The sequence below is a fragment of the Girardinichthys multiradiatus genome, chromosome 20 (genome assembly GCF_021462225.1).
Source record: "Girardinichthys multiradiatus isolate DD_20200921_A chromosome 20, DD_fGirMul_XY1, whole genome shotgun sequence".
NCBI lineage: Eukaryota > Metazoa > Chordata > Actinopteri > Cyprinodontiformes > Goodeidae > Girardinichthys > Girardinichthys multiradiatus.
Window position 1 is genome coordinate 27,415,380 of NC_061812.1, and position 21,251 is coordinate 27,436,630.

The following is a 21,251-nucleotide window of genomic DNA, read 5'->3' on the forward strand; positions in this document are numbered from 1 at the left end:
CCTTGATGCTAAACAGTTTACATTCTCAAAAAATCAATAACACTTTAGAAAAGCTCAAAGCGGGCGATAACATCCGCTCAGAGATGCCTTTTGATATGGGCAATAAAAAGCACATGTTTACAGCGCCGAGGGTGATTTTCTAGGAACACATTGGCGGTGCTTTTAGTGTGTCTCCTGAGCAAGCTTCTGGCTCAAATATTTTATATGCCGACCAATGCATTCACCCATTTATTACCAGAGCAGCTTCAAAGGGTAAGTGGGTGGTTGGGGGGCTTGGTGATGTCACATCACCAAATCCATTAACATTCAAAGGATGACTGATAACATGTATTCTACTAACAAACCCTGACTTACTGCTTCTTGGTTTTTTTGAATGTTACTAATTAAGTGGTTGTTTTAAATAGTACAGACAGACAGACAGACAGATGGACTGATAGATAGATAGATAGATAGATAGATAGATAGATAGATAGATAGATAGATAGATAGATAGATAGATAGATAGATAGATAGATAGATAGATAGATAGATAGATAGATAGATAGATAGATAGATAGATAGATAGATAGATAGATAGATAGATAGATAGATAGATAGATAGATAGATAGATAGATAGATAGATAGATAGATAGATAGATAGATAGATAGATAGATAGATAGATAGATAGATAGATAGATAGATAGATAGATAGATAGATAGATAGATAGATAGATAGATAGATAGATAGATAGATAGATAGATAGATAGATAGATAGATAGATAGATAGATAGATAGATAGATAGATAGATAGATAGAGTGCAGTGCAACGATACAATCTCTTGAATGCAGAATACAACATGATGCTGCAGTTCTGCCTGTTACATCTGCACATTTTGTCACCATAGTTCCTCCTTCCACTTAACTTTCTGTTAACATTTTTCACACATCACTCAGTAAACATTCATAGTCATCCAAATTAATAAAATAAATGCTTGAAATACACCACTTTGTGTAAATAATCTAAACATGTGAATAACTTCTTAAATCACATTACTGGAATAAATAATAATACTTTTTAGATGCATATATGTATTTATATGCATAGAAATTGTTTCAAATGTTCGTGATATAAAGCAGCTCTGAAGTTATCTCCCTAAGGATTCGTGCTGCAAAGCCGATCGGTGAAAGTGTGCATGGCCACCAAGTGGTGGTGATGAGTAAGGCTTTTTATTGCTCCTGGCGAACTGGGGACCCTATAATAGAGGCTCATATGCTGTGTTGCTGCCCATTCTGAAGATTCTCAGCAGAGATGATGTAGAGCTTATTTTTTTAATCTACAGTTTTAAACCCCAATCTGTTTAGACTTTCGTAGCAAAAGACCAGAGACTGACATATTTCAGGTTTGTGTTTTGTTGTTGTTTGGGGGAACACAATGAGCAGGTGAGCTGTAATAATATACTTTATAATTTTGTTTTATTGTTTTGCAGATTCACTGATTTGATCTCAGCATCTCATACTTGAAAAAACATTTTCTCTCTTGTTTCTGTTTGTAGAGTAACCTATATCTTGTTTGTTCTCCTATATCCTCTCTTTTTACAGACCATGGGTGACGTCGTAACAACGTAAATCCCCTTTGTCAACTGGGAATCATGAACTGACCCTGATTATACATTGGCACCCGTAAGGACGCAAGAAAGACTTAGGCTCTCACGACCCTCTCCAGGTGACCAAACCATTGCAAGACCACACACAGCCCTCTCGCATCTGCTGGGAGGACGAGACGGCGGCAATGGAAACTATTTCCAATGAAAGTGACATCTGGCAACTAAACGAATCTTGGAGAAACTCTACCCTTCTGAACGGTACTAGCGGGCTCAATCAAACGAACCCCCTGAAGCGGAATGAGGAGGTGGCGAAGGTGGAGGTGACCGTGCTCGCTCTGGTGCTCTTCCTGGCGCTTGCAGGGAACCTATGCGTCCTGCTGGCCATCCACACCACCAAACACAGCCAGTCCCGCATGTATTACTTCATGAAGCACCTGAGCATCGCCGATCTGGTCGTGGCTATTTTCCAGGTCCTCCCCCAACTTATCTGGGACATCACGTTTCGCTTCTACGGACCAGATATTTTGTGCAGGTTGGTGAAATACTTGCAGGTCGTCGGGATGTTTGCTTCCACTTACATGTTAGTGTTAATGTCCGTAGACCGCTGTTTGGCCATATGCCAGCCTCTCCGCTCTCTGCACAGAAGGAAAGACCGCTTTTATGTGATATTTTCTTGGGTCCTGAGCCTGCTCTTCAGCATCCCGCAGATGTTTATCTTTTCCCTCAGAGAGGTAGGCTCGGGAGTCTACGACTGCTGGGGCGACTTCGTGAAACCCTGGGGAGCCAAAGCATATATTACATGGATCAGCCTCACTATCTACATCATCCCGGTGACCATACTAAGTATTTGTTACGGGCTGATCAGCTTTAAGATATGGCAAAACTTTAAGCTGAAAACAAGACGCGAGCAGTGCATAAACCTGACCCCCAAAACCTGCAAAAGCAACACGCTGGCCCGGGTGAGCAGCGTAAGGCTCATCTCCAAGGCCAAGATAACCACCGTGAAAATGACTTTTGTGATTGTGGTGGCATACATCGTGTGCTGGACCCCCTTTTTCTCAGTCCAGACGTGGTCTGCGTGGGATCCAGCTGCACCCCGTGAGGGTAGGTTGATCAAGAAGGCTCTTATAAAGAATGCGCGCTGTGCGCAAAAAGGTAGCTGTGCGCTACATGGGGCATTACGCACTTAGAATACTTGCACATGTTTCAAACACTGTTACCAACACCTTTTACAACTGATTATTCATCTGGCCTAAGAAGCTTAAGTTTCATCTGTTGCAACAAAACTGGACATTTTCGGGTCTCCACAAGTATTATTTCTCAGAATGCAGTGTGTTTGTGCACTGTGACATAGTAATCCGGAGCATTTATAACCAGATTAGCACGAATATTTTGTGTTCGTATCAGATGTTTCGTGATAGTCTGTAGCGCATTAAATCTAAAATAAGTAAAAGCTAAAATTGTTGTATCTTAACACACAGATGAGTGAAATTCCAATTAATGATTTTGATTGTTAAATATTAAAATAGGTATAAATTATTGTATGTTTATATACGAATAGATACTTTTTTATTTATTCAATGCATTTATTAGTTTATATTTCTAGTTTTTAATATTTTAACTAATTATTTATTTAACAGATTGTCGCACTTTTGACTCTTGGTAAATGTCCTGTACAGAAATATTTTATAGTCTCCTTAATTTTAATTAATGCAATATAAATAGCACATGATGCATGACTTAAAACAGCATGATCAATTGTGTTTTTTAAAGAACAGGACACATACAGAATTTTATAACTTTCCTCCAACCCTCCCTGAGCTGCAGAGACCATTGACGGCTAATCATTAATCAAATTAGTGTGCACCACCTCGCATCAGGCAGCTTTGGTGCCTGTGGGGGGACTTTGACATTTAACCACAATAAGCGACTAACAGCCACCTACTGCATGAGGTCTATGCATCAAATGTCAGTGACCACACCTTTTAAAAGATTATGCATTTAATTTTATGCTTTGTCTTGTTTTTCATTCTTTTTTGCAAAGGTGTGGAAGTAAATTCAATTTAAAACAATGAATCATTAGGATGCAGCAATATTTTGTGGAAAAGTCTAAGAAGAAAAATACTTTTGCTATTTACGGAAAAGAAATGCAAAGCACGTTTTTTAAGCTTCCATCACTTAACCCAGGGAATATTTGTGAATTAATAGTTGAAAACAGAGCCATAACATGTGCACAAGACAATTATGAGCCTCAGAAACTATTCAAAGTATAAAACAGTAATGTTGGGAGGTTTCTTTTTGAGCACAGAGACATAACATTTTTAGCAGCGGTGGTTCTTGCATGAATTTTACCCTGGGTGAGCCCCGTTTCTCAACAAACACAACCAAACAGTAAACTCTGCAGATGGAGTTTTGGGCTTCATTGAATTCCAACCTTTTTTCAAGTTAACTTATTATTACCAATAGGAACTAAAGACGTGCTATGTTTATTAGGTCTTTGCAGTTAGTATGGTTCAGTCCAAGTTTGAGCTGACTATATATTGAGTTTTTAGTACTTGTCCCCACATAAGGTGGTCCTAATGCCAGAAAACATTGAAATTACTCGTTTTGTGGGTTTCCACAAACAGAGCTTTAGCTTTGACCAGTGTAAATATTTTAAGTTTTGAAATAGTGAGGATCAAATTCAGTGCACATTTCCTTAAAAAAAAAAGCAACAGTCGTTTAATGAAATACCAACTTCTGCAATGCTGAGGCAAATTATCTCACATGCTTACACTCTGCATGACACAGGGGGCGCCTACTCGCCATTGACAGTAGATGAAAGGGAACAACAGAAACACTGTTTGATGTCTAACGTTTTTCCAGTGCATCTGGCACCCTTTTGACATGGCGCCCTGGGCAATGCTCATATCAATAACCACCACTGATTTTAATGTAAATTAGAAAAGCACTCTGCCACTGCCAAGGCCGCTGCATGTTGGCTGCTGAGAGAGTGAGGAACCATGTGGGAACTCCAAGCTCTCGCATCATGGTGTGGCTAGTCCTAGTTCCAGATGTCCCAACACCAAAATCTAATGATCTGTTCCTTGTCCCAATACGCAGCTTGTCTGAAAATGTCATCATGATCCGCTCATAACTTTTCGGGATAAACTATATGGTCAAAAGTATTTGTATGTCTACTTTTACATGTACATGAACTTTGATGACATCCTATTCTTAATCTATAAGGTCCAATTTGTTGATGGACCCACCGTGGCCAGCAATAGCAACTTTAACCAGAATTGCAGCTTCTGCTCTAATTTATCCCAAAGGTGTTCAAGAAGGTTGAGGTCAGGACTCTGTGCAGGACAGTCAAGTTTATCTGCACCAACGTTTATACACCTGCAGCCAAGAGATTAGCACACCAGAATTAATTGATTTGGTGGTCTGACCCAATAGTTTTGGCAGTATAGTGTATTTTGCCAACAAATGGACATAAAACATAATCTCCTTGTTAATAACAATTTCTTTTCTGACAGGTTTGTTAAAAATTGTTTGCACGTTCAAACTCAGAGCCACCCCAAGGCATAGGCAAACTAAACTGCTGCTAAGGCCTCACCAGGCCAGCAGGGGGTGCTCAAGAGCACTTTACTTATTACACAGACTGTAGAATTGGATTAAGGATGAGCTCATATATTACTTTATAGGTTGATCAGTAGCTATTTTAAAACAATCCCAAATTCTTTGAATATGAAATAGTGAATTGTTTAGTAATTCAAAGAATTTACAAATCACTATTTGTAAGAAAAATGGTAAAAGTTTGATCATTTAAATTTGTGTGTTTTATTTTTTCTACTGCTTGAGTCATATTTCATGCACACTCTAGCTGTAAATTAATTTATCAATAAATGTACATTTACTGTACTTGTAAACATAACCAGATTTTACAAACTTGTTTTAATTTACTTAATGAATGATTTAATACAAAACATATGATGATCACACTTGGACAATGTATTTAAGATATTTTTTGACACATTGGGGCCCCTTGTTCAATTCTGCTAAGGGCCTCTTGCAATCTTGGACCAGCTTTTCCACTTATCAGCCAGTTTGATGCATTACAAGCAAAGACACAATGCTTGATAAAAAAGTCATTGGCTGTGACACTACACCTTGCTGTGATATTTAGAGGAACAGTGGCCACAGAGACGAGAAACAAAATTGTTTTAGTGTGTGGAAAAAGAAGGAAATGATTAATCCATTTCCTGTTAGGGACGGTGAAATAGTGCAGAGAAGGAGGCTGAGTTTGGACGTCAGCGACACTTGATAATCACAGAGTTTGGCAGCAATGTGTGCCAATGTTTGTGTACAAAAGGAGAGCAGGAGTGTCATCTGTGTGTTCAGATAAAGAGTTAATTAGAGGCAGCCAGCAAGCCCAGAACAGACAGCTTAGGAAATAAACCTCAGCCAATCTGAAACATTTCTGTGTTACCAAAACATGATAAAGTATATCAGTAAAGATTTAATTATGTCAATTTCATTTGATCTGAGAGCTGAGAATACGCGTCTAGCCTGACTATGTCTCTCGGCTGGCCTGGGAATGCTTTGGACTTCCCCCAGAGGAGCTGAAGGAGATGTCTGGGGAGAGGGAAGTCTGGGTGTCTCTGCTTTGACTGCTACCACGACCATGTCCTGGTTTCATTTAAAAAAAAATGTATGATACACCCCGTTATTGGGATCACTCCTTAAAAACAACAGTAAATACTCATCCTTAAAGGTAATCAGAAGCTACAGGTGTATTCCTTCAGGTTTAAGAAAATAGACTACAGGTCCTTCTCAAAATATTAGCATATTGTGATCAAGTTAATTATTTTCCATAATGTCATGATGAAAATTTAACATTCATATATTTTAGATTCATTGCACACTAACTGAAATATTTCAGGTCTTTTATTGTCTTAATACGGATGATTTTGGCATACAGCTCATGAAAACCCAAAATTCCTATCTCACAAAATTAGCATATTTCATCCCACCAATAAAATAAAAGTGTTTTTAATACAAAAAACGTCAACCTTCAAATAATCATGTACAGTTATGCACTCAATACTTGGTCGGGAATCCTTTTGCAGAAATGACTGCTTCAATGCGGCGTGGCATGGAGGCAATCAGCCTGTGGCACTGCTGAGGTCTTATGGAGGCCCAGGATGCTTCGATAGCGGCCTTTAGCTCATCCAGAGTGTTGGGTCTTGAGTCTCTCAACGTTCTCTTCACAATATCCCACAGATTCTCTATGGGGTTCAGGTCAGGAGAGTTGGCAGGCCAATTGAGCACAGTGATACCATGGTCAGTAAACCATTTACCAGTGGTTTTGGCACTGTGAGCAGGTGCCAGGTCGTGCTGAAAAATGAAATCTTCATCTCCATAAAGCTTTTCAGCAGATGGAAACATGAAGTGCTCCAAAATCTCCTGATAGCTAGCTGCATTAACCCTGCCCTTGATAAAACACAGTGGACCAACACCAGCAGCTGACACGGCAGCCCAGACCATCACTGACTGTGGGTACTTGACACTGGACTTCTGGCATTTTGGCATTTCCTTCTCCCCAGTCTTCCTCCAGACTCTGGCACCTTGATTTCCGAATGACATGCAGAATTTGCTTTCATCCAAAAAAAGTACTTTGGACCACTGAGCTGCTTCTCTGTAGCCCAGGTCTGGGGAATGCGGCACCTGTAGCCCATTTCCTGCACACGCCTGTGCACGGTGGCTCTGGATGTTTCTACTCCAGACTCTTCCGCAGGTCCCCCAAGGTCTGGAATCGGTCCTTCTCCACAATCTTCCTCAGGGTCCGGTCACCTCTTCTCGGTGTGCAGCGTTTTCTGCCACACTTTTTCCTTCCCACAGACGTCCCACTGAGGTGCCTTGATACAGCACTCTGGGAACAGCCTATTTGTTGAGAAATTTCTTTCTCTGTCTCTGTCTTACCCTCTGGCTTGAGGGTGTCAATAGTGGCCTTCTGGACAGCAGTCAGGTCAGCAGTCTTATCCATGATTGGGGTTTTGAGTGATGAACGAGGCTGGGAGTTTTAAAGGCCTCAGGAATCTTTTGCAGGTGTTTAGAGTTAACTCGTTGATTCAGATGATTAGATTCATAGCTCGTTTAGAGACCCTTTTAATGATATGCTAATTTTGTGAGATAGGAATTTTGGGTTTTCATGAGCTGTATGCCAAAATCATCCGTATTAAGACAATAAAAGACCTGAAATATTTCAGTTAGTGTGCAATGAATCTAAAATATATGAATGTTAAATTTTCATCATGACATTATGGAAAATAATGAACTTTATCACAATATGCTAATATTTTGAGAAGGACCTGTATATGGGAATCTTGTTTTCTTTCTAATTGTCATAGTGGATTAGTTCCTATGCAAGGTGAAAACCACCCATATGCTTAACTAAGCCTAATGACAAGAAACAGACCCCTGCTTGCCTGACCTTTGTTTTCCAGCTCCTTGAGCGTGGGTTTTTTAGGCTGAACTAGCAAAAAAATCCTCTGTTATCTGACTATAAAATAGTCCTGTCCCATTTCAACCTTTTACATTTTACAGAGATTAATCTGGTAACAAATAATATAATACTTTGCAATCTGAATCAAAAAGTGGAACTTTAAAGCTGGGAGGAGCATAATTAGTAAAAATTGCAAAGTGTCTTTAGATGTATAGAGACTTTCAGGTAAGTGTTTGAATACAGTATGTTGAAAAATATTCACATCCCATGAACCTACATTTTCTTAGTTACAAACACAAAATACTATGTACTTTATTGGGATTCAATGTGACAGAGACTAACACAAAGTAGTCCATAGTGCTGAAGAGGAAGAAAAATGCTGAAAGGCTTTCAAAATGTCTTTACAAATAAAAATCTGAAAAGTGTGGCATGCACTTGTATTCTGCCCCCTTTGCTCTTATACCCTTAAATACAATCTTGTCCAACCAAAGACCTTAAGAAGTCACCAAAACAGTAAATTGAGTCCATTTGTGTAAATGTCTAAGGAACACACAAGAAAGGTCAAAGTTGTAAGGAGGTTTAAAGCAGGGTTAGATCATAAAATAATAACCCAAGTTAAAAACTCTTTATCCCATCATCTGAAATGGAAAAAGCTTTTCATCAAGATATGATGGGTCTGCATCATTATAATTGTGCAAGAGCTTTAAGGATCTACAGCTCAGATGTTGACAGGACAACTGCCTTGCACTCCCTAAATGTGGTCTTAATGGAAGAGTGACAAGTTGAAAGTGATTTTTAAAGGAAAAGCTGCTAGAATTCCTGTTTGTAATTTTCCTCAAGCCATGCTGGAGAGAGCACCAACCCATGGACTGAGGTTCTCTGGTCAGAAGAGACCATAATTAAACATTTTGATCTATCTGCAAAATGCTATGTATGGTGGAAAAAACACTGATGTTTTCTTTCCAATCTGACCGAGCTTGAGTTATTTTTGCATAGGACAATGAGCTAAAATTTCAGCTTCTATATGCAGGCCTTGTAGAGATATGCCTGAACAGGCTTGCAGCTTTTTGTGCAGTGAAAGGTGATTCTACAACATGGACTAAGGAAGCTGAATCTAAATGCATGCCACATTTTTACCATTTTATTTGTAAAAAAAAATAATCTGAAAACCCTCCCTCGTTTACTTTCCAGTCAACAGCTACGTCTAATTTTTGTTAGTCTATTACGTTAAGTCCCATGAAAATGCATTGAGGTTATAGGATGTAACATCACAGAACAGTTCTGGGGGTTATAGATAAATTTGCAAGGCACTATATAAGAGACATTTGACAATGTTTAGAGCGCCTGGATGACTTCAAGTTTCATTGATAACTTGAATTCCATTGTACGGAGAGAAAGGAAAGCCTTTATTAGTTGAAAGTTGTGTTAACTTAGTCATAATGAAAAGTCACTTTCTGCTCCATGTGTCTGAGTTGAGAAAACAATTTTTGCACAGTGTAATTAGTTGTCAGTAAATCAGCAAATAATGGTCTTATTTTCCATTTTCTAGAGCACATGAACAGCCCAAGCACATGTGGTGTCATGTTTTGATTTAAGTTTTATAAAATTATTTTTCTTAATATATTATAATGTTACACAGTGCATATGCTAAATAAAATCTTGCTCTTAGTCTTTACATTCTGGACAAGAAACAAATGTTATCATATTTTTCCTTTGTATATTTCTCTTTGCTAACTTTAGAATGTACAAATAAAACAAAGTAATATATAAAAGCCAAAAAACAATATTAACATGCATGGAAATTAGTTGATTTTACTATTTCCTTAAATAGAAAAGAGGAAATAATGGAATGTCTGAATGCTTTCACATGTGTTCAATATTTGTAGACAGCTTTAAACAATTAATATTGAATTTTTAGATTCAAAGTGCTTTTTATTGTAGGTAGTAGCAAAACAAGAGGTGATGCAGTTATGCATCGTAATGTAATAATGATTAAACATGGACAATTAACTTTTCTGTCTCATCTAAAAGATAACGTAATCTTAAATATAAAAAAACAAAACAATCGAGGCTTAATCTATTTCTCCAAGTTATTCTCTAACAACTGAGATATCAGCTTCATGACACTGTGACAATGTGTCTGAGCCTGGACCTGTCGTAGAGCAGAGGTTTACCATTTTTAGCACCTGATTAGGTTTATCAGCATTATTTCTGAAAATGTCAGAAGATGACAAAATCACCCATTCTCTCTGAGGTTCGCTAGAGGGAAATCATCTGCCTGTGTGTGTTTTCACATTTAGCAGCCAGACAGATTTCGTGGTAGACAAAAACAGATGAATGTTAAACCTTGACTCAGACACGCACACAAATCCCCCTAAAACAAGATTTTGCACAGCAGCATCTCCTTTCTGTGGCTGTGGCACTTGGAAGCTGACTCACCCCCAACTATTGATTTGCATTAAGCCTTTAAATGACACAATATCCACCAATCCACTAAAGTCTTTTTTTTTTAGTTGTAAATGTCACTTCTTGTGTTTCATGTTCACAAGGAAGAAGGATCAAAACCATTTTCTGTTTAACATTCCATTTAATTCAATGTTAAAAACCAAATTAGGTTACTGCTAATGCATGTTTACGATCAGCATGAAATGAATTGCTAAGGAGTCTTTTGGACTGGGCAGAATCAGCTCTGACAGCCACACAGATGTACCACCCGCAGGGTGATTAGTCTGTCATTTTATTTGCTGTCTGATCTATCATTCCCCAGTGAAAGGCTCCATGAGCCAATTCAGCAAAGGGTTGTTTCCCCAAGAAGCCACACAATATTCTAATTAGATCAAGGCCCCACTCTCATCTGCTTTGATGATAAATCCCTGATAAGCTCGTTTGTGTTTTTGCACCACCCAGCTTGCACTACATCCCAGAGCTTATAATTCAAAGGTAGATGGTGAAGCCTATGACACTAACTCAGTAGAGTCACATTTTGGTCCACGGGGCCTTACCCATAAAGGACAGTTTTTCTTAATAATGTGTGAAAGAGTTTTGTGCTTCCTAAGATGGCATTTACTCTGCGGTTTTTAATGAATCTAGGGGACAGAAGCAACAAAATAAACTGGGACACAGGCAGACTGAGAGAAAGATTAGCAAACACTGAGAAGAGGTTAAATACAGGATACAAACCAACTACATGATCCGAAACTCATTTGCCAAATGTCAGGTGGATGTTGGAGTTAGCCATACAAATGTCATCCAGCGTGCCACTTCAGGTTGCTCACTGTAATGTATCACTGCACCACTGGGCAAGGAACAGTTTCACTTCTCCAATCCTGACACTTAAAATATGTTTGCAGAACTCACCTAGATGCATACAGTCTGTGTTAGTTGGCATAGTCTGTAATCATTCCCTATTCTCGTGTTTTTTTAAAAAGATTTTTATGCTGCCGTATTTTTCTGTGTCCCTTTTTGATGCTCTGACTGTGATTTGAGAGACTGAGAAACTATAGGCACAGCATGAGCAAACCTACATGACTGTATGGATGAAGCAGACAGCGTGAACTAATTCTATTCTTGTAGAAAACAACACTTTTAGTTTAGCAAAACCAAACCTTGACACACCTGCGCTATGAGCTCATAAAAGAAAAGTACCTGTTTGCCAACAGTATGTCACCTCATTAAGTTGCTGGCATTTGCTAATTATCTCTTCCTTATGAACTCAACAATGGCTCTAATTGCATTACTTCCGTTTGAACATCAAGCTAAAAGAGTAAACATTCAGGTTGAAATGAATTATTTCTACGTCTCCTGTATCGTATTTAATTTGCAAAGATTAGGAACTATAAGCACATTTTCCCAAGCAATGCATTTGCATGTTGTTAATAACTTCCTTGCTGCAATTCCTTTGCAGCTACACACTAAGAGGATTATTCTCATAGCAGATGAACAAAAATGCACAACTAATTATGAGCAAAAAGAAAGACCTTTCAGTCTTTTAGGAGGCTATGAAGTCTCTATTGTAGCTATTATAGAATAAAACTTTAATCATTTCCTGCAAATCTTCCACATACTTGCAGCTTCTCCTAATCAGAGCAACTTCTCAGCAAAATTGACAAATTTACCATAGCCTCTGAAAACATTTGACCTCTGGTCTGCTTGATTGCATTATTCTAATGCCAGGTGTGCAATGTGAAATGATCACATTTTCCTTCAATTATTACAGCTAAAGTGCAACACTGTGTTGGAACATGCAGGGAGAATTTGATTTACAGTATTAAATCAAGCTGAAACTTTCCTGTTTTAGGTCAGTTAGGATTACAAAAATAATTTTTGTTCACCTAATGCCTGAATAATAAGCAAGAGATTTCATTAAGAGCAATTACATTTGCTTTCCTATAAATTCTGAAATGTGTAAACTAAGATTAATATACTTTTAAAAAACTTTGGAAAGCCCTTATATGTGTCCCAATATTCAAACTAAAATGGATTAATAAAATGCGTTTTCATTTTCAAAATGAGGCTGCATTTTTTGACTTATAAATAAAATAAATCATCCAAAGTGCATTTTCATTTTCTTCTCCAAGACTGCTCAATTTGTAAACTAATTAAAATGATAAATAAAATAACGTTTAACATTTCATTTTTTTTCAAAGGATGTCCCAGCAAAAAGTGACCAAATTGTGCTTTTTCATTTTAAAGACATAGCTGCATTTTTGGACTCATAAATGAAATTGCTAATAGATCTTTCAAACTAAGTTTTGATTTTCTTCTTCAAGACTGCTCATTGTGTGACACAACTAAAGAGAAAACTAAGAGGAAAAGGCTTTTTCATATTCGCCCCCGCAAAAAAGATGACTTCGCAATTCCAAGCGGCACAGTAGAGTGACATCAGTGGCAACTCTTCCTCTCCTGCCCCAGACCGCACCATTAGACAACTTGTGCGTTAGGGAGCGGTGTGCATTACTCCCGAGATGAAATGAGAGCGCGAAGATTGTGTTCAGAGACAGTGGGAAATCACCATGTCCAAATCTGTACCAGAGCTGTTGGGGAAGCCGCAGCTGCCCTGGAAGGGCAACAAAAGTATGTCTCTGAAGACCGGAAACCGCAGTTTCAGTCCTGCACGTTCACACATGCAGTTCTAGACCGCTTGTTTTTGCAATCCGCTGAATGACAGTAAAACTGCCCGCACATTCAGACCCGCAGTTCTAGACCGATTGTTTTCCTGACTGAAATAAGAAAGGGGCCATTTTTTTTCACACAAATAAATATGAATACTTTCCCTTTGGGTATCAATCGGCTATCTTTGATTTCAATTTAGCCCAAGGTCTTTTTCAGCAACAGCTATTAAAGCTAATTAAAGCACTGATTTTAATAGTTAAGAGATTTAGTGCAAAATAGTAATAAATGCTTTATGCTTCCACAGAAGTATATATTATGTAATAATGTATACATAAAAACATGTCCATGCTTCAGCTGATAGCAGGAAAGTCAAGTCCTCAGAAATGTGAGAAATCCAGCAAACAATTTTAATAATGCATGTTTACCCATCTATTATAAAACATGCACATACATCTATTACATGTAGTGACATCCACAGCTAATACAAGTCCTGATGAACTTTGTATTATAATAACATCATGACTTCATGAAATTCAAACATGAGTTCAGACATGTGTCCCTGATGGATTCAGAGGGACGTGATGGAGAGATTGAGCAATCTCAGGTCATCTGCTTCGTGGCACCTTGATGGATCGGAACATAGTTGTGGACGGCTCCTCTCTGTTCAATGCAGGACAGAGAGATTTTGAAGATCCTCCAATCCTGCAGCCATCAGGCTTTCTTCTTATCCTTGTCTTCTTTTATCCTTTTTAAAAGCAAAATGAATAAGAAACCTTACGATTACAATAGGCCCTTGCAGTTTTCCAGCTCGGGCCTAAAAATGCAAATGAAGTTTGCTGGGTGCCTCAAAACTTCGAAGACACTAGCTTAAAACTGAACTTTAACAATTTCTAGTCTGCTTACTTGTTTATGCCCAGCTGCTGTTCGGACCCAACTGTGTAGGATTAAATAAAGTTGAGCTGCAAAAGGGACAGTGAACGTTTGTGCAACAGGTCCTGCATCTGTCCAATATGGGCAAGGTTTTTCTGCAACTGAAAACGAGAGAGTCCAAGTTAATATTTTTCTAAAAGACATTCTCAAAATATAGGTAACAGAGTGATATCATTTTAAATAGCTTAAAACATACATAGTAACATAAATATTGACTGAAATAATAAACCTTGGCCATCTTTCAATGAACCTCTAGAAAGTTCTTTCAAGACTTTGGAAAACCATTTCAGGTGACTATACCTCATGAAGCTCATGGAGAGAATACCAAGAGAGCAAATCCGTTGAGGCAACTCTGGCTAAGGTTGTAAGAGTTCATCATGTAACCAATGGGTTGCCCGTTCGAACCCCCGTTCAATCTGTCTCAGTCGTTGGGTCCCTGAGCAAGACCCTTAGTCCCAGAAAGCTCCCCGGGCGCCGCACAGTTGCATCCCACTGCTCCCTAAAGTAATGAGTTAAAATGCAGATGTCGATTTTTCCATTGTGAGAATGTCTAAATTATTATTATTATTATTAATCAAAGCAAAGGGTGACTATTTTGAAGAATCTAAAATGTTTAGAGTTACTTCACACTTTTTGTTTACTATATAATTCCATATGTGTTCAGATTTGTTGCCTGTGGTGAGAATCTACAATGTAAATAGTCATGAAAACAAAGAGACCCATTAAGTGAGAAAGTGTATCTAAAACTTTTGAGTGTGTGTGTGTGTGGGTGGGGTGTGTGTGTAGGTTGACGGTAATAAATAAGCAATTTGATTCACGTTTTTTCCGATTGCCATCCATGTTGACTCGGACAAGGAAATAGATGGCGCTGTTTCCGGACAGAAGAGATCTAGAACTGCAGGTCAGAAACTGCGGCCTTCGGGTCTGCAGACACATGCTTCTCACAAAATCAGCCGCAAACACAAGGATTGTGCGATGGTATGAGGGAGCACCATGTTACGTGCAGGTAAGCCCAATCATAGAAAAAAATTATTGGGCTTTCTTCCTCGGCTCCGCCACCTATCGTACAAGATGCGTAATGGTGCGGTCTGAGGCAGAAGAAGAAGAGTTGCCACTGGCATCACTCTCCTGCGCCGTTTGGAATTGTGAAGTCAAATTGATTTATGAAACACTTTTTGCGGGGGTGACCATGAAAACGAAAAAGTCTTTTCCTCTTAATTTTCTCTTTAGTTGTGTCACACAATGAAATAGCATTTCTGTTAATCCATTTTAGTTTGAATATTGGGACACATTTGCTTCTATACCCTTATGGTATACGTTTCTGATAGTTTAAGTATCAACATTTGAGTTAAATGAAGTTCAAAAATAGATAACCAGCAGCATTCCGTATTCTTCTCTCATAAATGTGGGCAAGGTGGACGTGCTCTGACTAAATACTGTCGTGTATATATACAAGTATATATATATATATATATATATATATATATATATATATATATATATATATATATATATATATATATATATATATATATTCATTACTGTGCAAACGTTTTAGGCAGGTGTGAAAAAAGTATGTAAACTAGGAATGCTTTCAAAATTTTAAATGCTAATCATTTATTTTCATCAATCAACAAATGCAGGGAATGAACAAAAGAGAAATCTAAATCAAATCTATATTTGATGTGACCACCCTTTGCCTTCAAACCAGCACAGTTTTTGAAGGAACTCGGCTGGTAGGTTGTTTCAAACATCTTGAAGAACTAACCACAGGTCTTCTGTGGATGTAGGCTTTCTCACACCCTTGAAGATGTTGAGATCAGGGCTCTGGGGGCACATACCATCACTTCCAGTAAGTCTTGTTCTTCTGTATGCTTGGGTTCGCTCACTTAGCATTTTGTAAATTGAAGGTTTGGACACACCTTTTCATTCAACGAGTTTTCTTTATTTTCATGACTATGAATATTGTAGCTTCACACTGAAGGCATCAAAACTATGAATTAACACATGTGGAATTATATACTGAACAAAAAAGTGTGAAACAACTGAAAATATGTCTTATATTCTAGGTTCTTCAAAGTAGCCACCTTTTGCTTTGATTACTGCTCCGCACACTCTTGGCATTCTGTTGATGAGCTTCAAGAGGTAGTCACCTGAAATGGTTTTCACTTCACAGGTGTGCCCTGTCAGGTTTAATAAGTGGGATTTCAAGCCTTATAAATGGGGTTGGGACCATCAGCTGTGTTGTGCAGGAGGTGGATACAGTACACAGCTGATAGTCCTACTGAATAGACTGTTAGAATTTGTATTATGGCAAGAAAAAAGCAGCTAAGTAAAGAAAAACGAGTGGCCATCATTACTTTAAGAAATGAAGGTCAGTTAGTCCGAACAATTGGGAAAACTTGGAAAGTGTCCCCAAGTGCAGTCGCAAAAACCATCAAGCGCTACAAAGAAACTGGCTCACATGAGGACCGCCCCAGGAAAGGAAGACCAAGAGTCACCTCTGCTGCGGACGATAAGTTCATCCGAGTCACCAGCCTCAGAAATCGCAGGTTAACAGCAGCTCAGATTAGAGAACAGGTCAATGCCACACAGAGTTCTAGCAGCACAGACATCTCTAGAACAACTGTTAAGAGGAGACTGTGTGAATCAGGCCTTCATGGTAAAATAGCTGCTAGGAAACCACTGCTGAGGACAGGCAACAAGCAGAAGAGACTTGTTTGGGCTAAAGAACACAAGGAATGGACATTAGACCAGTGGAAATCTGTGCTTTGGTCTGATGAGTCCAAGTTTGAGATCTTTGGTTCCAACCACCATGTCTTTGTGTGGCGCAGAAGAGGTGAACAGATGGACTCTACATGCCTGGTTCCCACCGTGAAGCATGGAGGAGGAGGTGTGATGGTGTGGGGGTGCTTTGCTGGTGACACTGTTGGGGATTTATTCAAAATTGAAGGCATACTGAACCAGCATGGCTGCCACAGCATTTTGCAGCGGCATGCTATTCCATCCGGTTTACGTTTAGTTGGACCCTCATTTCTTTGTCAACAGGACAATGACCCCAAACACACTTCCAGGCTGTGTAAGGGCTATTTGACCAAGAAGGAGAGTGATGGGGTGCTGCGCCAGATGACCTGGCCTCCACAATCACCGGACTTGAACCCAATCGAGATGGTTTGGGGTGAGCTGGACCGCAGAGTGAAGTCAAAAGGGCCAACAAGTGCTAAGCATCTCTGGGAACTCCTTCAAGACGGTTGGAAAACCATTTCAGGTGACTACGTCTTGAAGCTCATCAACAGAATGCCAAGAGTGTGCGGAGCAGTAATCAAAGCAAAAGGTGGCTACTTTGAAGAACCTAGAATATAAGACATATTTTCATTGTTTCACACTTTTTTGTTCAGTATATGATTCCACATGTGTTAATTCATAGTTTTGATGCCTTCAGTGTGAAGCTACAATATTCATAGTCATGAAAATAAACAAAACTCTTTGAATGAGAAGGTGTGTTTAATGGGTCTTCTGAACAATCTATCAATGCTCAGCCCGCTTTGCGCCACTAAAACATCTCGCCGCCAGCTCTACATATTTTTATAATTTTCCTTGTACTTTGTTTAGCCAGGGATTTGCCTCTTCCTACAAACGTAGGTATTTTTTAAAGCGATTTCCTCTTACGATGTGGTATCAGGTGAAATGCAGATGACTGAAAGCAGAGCAGGTGTGTGATGTCCATCTCTAGGCAACTGTGACAGCATCACACGTGGAGCTGAGGAGGTCCTGCTTAGACTCCGCTACTACAATTTTGCTGGTCTTAGTATGTCATAAATTTTATTTTTTTAATTAGTTTGATACAATCTTAACGACTGTGACAGAATTGTATATCAGATATTTCGTATGTTACGGAAAGGGTGGCAACCCTAATTGAGATGGTAATAAATAATAACATTTTGATTTATGAACATGACATTCTGAAGTAACCCTTCAGAAACAGTTTGCTGCATCCTTGATGGTTGTTCATGAGGCTCCCCTTCTTCTGCTTCTGGGTCTGACTCAGGGTCAAAGATGTATGGCTGTACTGTTGCGCATCTGCTGGCAGCCATTTTCACGTTTATGAAGTGCTGGCCACGCCCCCCAACATTGAGCTGGGGGTCACGGCCAAATACTGCTAATTTGCATAAAAGTGACAGGGCCCTAAAACAGCTCATTCTGAAAGGAGCTCAAAATAGGGGGAACTGAACAGGTGAAATCTCATTATTTGAGAATGATTTTGTGCAAAACATGTAATTAACATGTTTTGTATAGCCCATAGACCTATCCCAAATGTTTAAAAGGAAGTATAATAGGTCACCTTTAAGGACAACAAAGTCAATGTTTTGGAGTGACTGTTAGAAAGGTCCTGTTCTCAATCCCTCAGGTGAGAAGAGTTGAAAAGGTTTGTTTGAGCAGGACTGCCTACAAACCTGACTCCCGAATTCAACAAAGAAAAGAAATCTTTCTTTGTTCTTGCATTCAGCAAATACAAGAATATCTGAATATTTGCTAACCCAACCAACGTAAACCAGGAACATTTTAATCTGGTTTAATGTAGATTTGATTTCTGCTGAGTTGTTTTTATTTCTGCCTTTTATAATAATTGCACAATTAAAAATAAAAAGTTTTGTGTGCAAATGGCTGGTATTATTAGGCTAACAGCAGAGAATAAATTTATATTAAGTTTATTCTATGAGCATCTATTAATAACTTAATATTAGTTTGAATGCTGACTTAATTGAAGCAAACTGTTTGAAGTGTAATTGAATGCATCCATGTTCAACAGGATCAAGAGAGAAACTGGTGTAGAAAGGACAGGTACTTTATACTTAAGGGAGGATCCGCACTTGTTCTCCCTTGTTTCGCTTCATGGCCCAACAGGATAACTAATTGTGCTGAATAAATCCCATCTTTACATGTCTAAATATCGGCTTTTAAAACTAGTCCTTTGAGGTAATTGCATGGAGAGCCATTAAAGGATTATGGTTTGGTGTGGGATTAGGACTAGCTGTGTAGGGTCTTGAAACGGTCTACTAATAATGTACTAAACCACAACAACAAAGATATATTCAGTAAATAAATTTTTTGCTAAACCAAAGCCAAGTATTGGCAGTGGATATGTGGTTTCCACCTGCACCCCCAAAACGTCTTACAGACAAATTCAGAATTGGTACAAGTCTTTCTCTTTCCATCTAACAGCAGTAACGTTTCTCTGTGTCTCTCCGTATGCAGCCATGCCCTTCATTATCTCCATGCTGCTTGCAAGCCTCAACAGCTGCTGTAACCCCTGGATCTATATGTGCTTCGCTGGGCATCTCTTCCACGACCTGAGGCAGAACTTTCTGTGTTGTTCCGCTCACTACCTCAAGTCATCCCAGAGCCGGTGTGAGCATGGCTTTGACTCCAGCCACAAGAGCAACTCGTCAACCTTTGCCATTAAGAGCACCAGCAGTCAGAGGAGCATCACACAGACATCCACCACATAAGCCCCTGGCGCTCATTTTTCCTCTCTCCCGAGCTGCCCACTCAGCCTCTTCCTACATGTTGCTCCTCATAAATTTTCCGGCGGTTCCATTTCTTCAAAAAGCCTCTTTCTGCAAGACTTACTGTTAAAGCCCAGGAGGTGGAAAACAACCCGCACAGTACATTCATTTCAGCATAATAATTTAACTGTGAAACTGAGAACTTTAATCAACAGATTACTTTTCCATAAAATTTTAATAAAATATTAATGGACTAAGAAGAGTGACTGAATGAAACTTTTTCAATGTTTTTTTACATTTGATCGAAATGTATGTTAGTTAGTGTTAGATGTGCATAGAAACAGAATGAAAAGAGTATTTCACACGTTCATGCGCTGTAAATTGTTACGGTTTTGTCACCAGCAAACGTTATGGATCGAGTTTGTCTGTGCTGTTATAAATTTATTCCTCTGTTATAAATACTATGTATCCTGTTGTTCAGCTTGTTACATATTTGCACAAATAGGAATTCTTACTTCAGATCTTGTTAAATTCAACACGCCATGCCTGTCTCTGCTAAACATCGGACAAATTGTTAAAAAACAATAAAAAAACATTAAAGCAATAACAGGTTTTGATGATGTCATTGTTTGCGTCCAGCTGATTTTCCTCAGGGCTCATTTTACTGAAGGTAAAATTATTGCCACATACAGTACAGACCAAACGTTTGGACACACCTTCTCATTCAAAGAGTTTTGTTTATTTTCATGACTATCAATATTGTAGCTTCACACTGAAGGCATCAAAACTATGAATTAACACATGTGTAATTATAAACTGAACAAAAAAGTGTGAAACAACTGAAAATATGTCTTTTATTCTAGGTTCTTCAAAGTAGCCGCCTTTTGCTTTGATTACTGCTCCGCACACTCTTGGCATTCTGTTGATGAGCTTCAAGAGGTGGTCACCTGAAATGGTTTTCACTTCACAGGTGTGCCCTGTCAGGTTTAATAAGTGGGATTTCAAGCCTTATAAATGGGGTTGGGACCATCAGTTGTGTTGTGCAAGAGGTGGATACAGTACACAGCTGATAGTCCTACTGAATAGATTGTTAGAATTTGTATTATGGCAAGAAAAAAGCAGCTAAGTAAAGAAAAACGAGTGGCCATCATTACTTTAAGAAATGAAGGTCAGTCAGTCTGAACAATTGGGAAAACTTTGAAAGTGTCCCCAAGTGCAGTCGCAAAAACCATCAAGCGCTACAAAGAAACTGGCTCACATGAGGACCGCCCCAGGAAAGGAAGACCAAGAGTCACCTCTGCTGCAGACAATAAGTTCATCCGAGTCACCAGCCTCAGAAATCGCAGGTTAACAGCAGCTCAGATTAGAGAACAGGTCAATGCCACACAGATTTCTAGAAGCAGACACATCTCTAGAACAACTGTTAAGAGGAGACTGTGTGAATCAGGCCTTCATGGTAAAATAGCTGCTAGGAAACCACTGCTGAGGACAGGCAACAAGCAGAAGAGACTTGTTTGGGCTAAAGAACACAAGGAATGGACATTAGACCAGTGGAAATCTGTGCTTTGGTCTGATGAGTCCAAGTTTGAGATGTTTGGTTCCAACCACCGTGTCTTTGTGCGGTGCAGA

At 39.0% G+C, this 21,251-nt stretch overlaps 1 protein-coding gene and 1 long non-coding RNA gene across 3 annotated transcripts; one reads left to right on the forward strand and one right to left on the reverse strand.

Moving 5' to 3' along the window:
* The first annotated feature begins 1,279 nt into the window (after positions 1-1,279).
* oxtra (oxytocin receptor a) lies at positions 1,280-20,226 on the forward strand. Of its 2 annotated transcripts, none has more exons than XM_047346711.1 (3): positions 1,280-1,382; positions 1,582-2,690; positions 19,372-20,226. In XM_047346711.1, exons 2-3 carry the CDS (start codon positions 1,772-1,774, stop codon positions 19,623-19,625), a joined length of 1,173 nt encoding a protein of 390 aa, XP_047202667.1. In that variant the 5' UTR covers positions 1,280-1,382; positions 1,582-1,771; the 3' UTR covers positions 19,626-20,226. The 2 variants fall into 2 exon arrangements, with proteins under 2 accessions (XP_047202667.1, XP_047202665.1); XM_047346709.1 differs by having other exon boundaries at positions 1,284-1,422.
* Positions 13,572-15,120, reverse strand: LOC124856358. Its single transcript, XR_007035307.1, has 4 exons — positions 14,934-15,120; positions 14,416-14,614; positions 14,089-14,216; positions 13,572-13,930 (listed from the first exon to the last, which is right to left on the reverse strand). It is a non-coding gene; the product is annotated as an uncharacterized LOC124856358 (long non-coding RNA).
* Positions 20,227-21,251: the final 1,025 nt, after the last annotated feature.

Bases quoted from the DNA above. Each gene is read 5' to 3' on its own strand.
- oxtra (XM_047346711.1), top strand. From the start codon at position 1,772: ATGGAAACTATTTCCAATGAAAGTGACATCTGGCAACTAAACGAATCT. The intron at 2,691-19,371 runs GTAGGTTGATCA...CTCCGTATGCAG, and splicing joins TCCAGCTGCACCCCGTGAGG to CCATGCCCTTCATTATCTCC.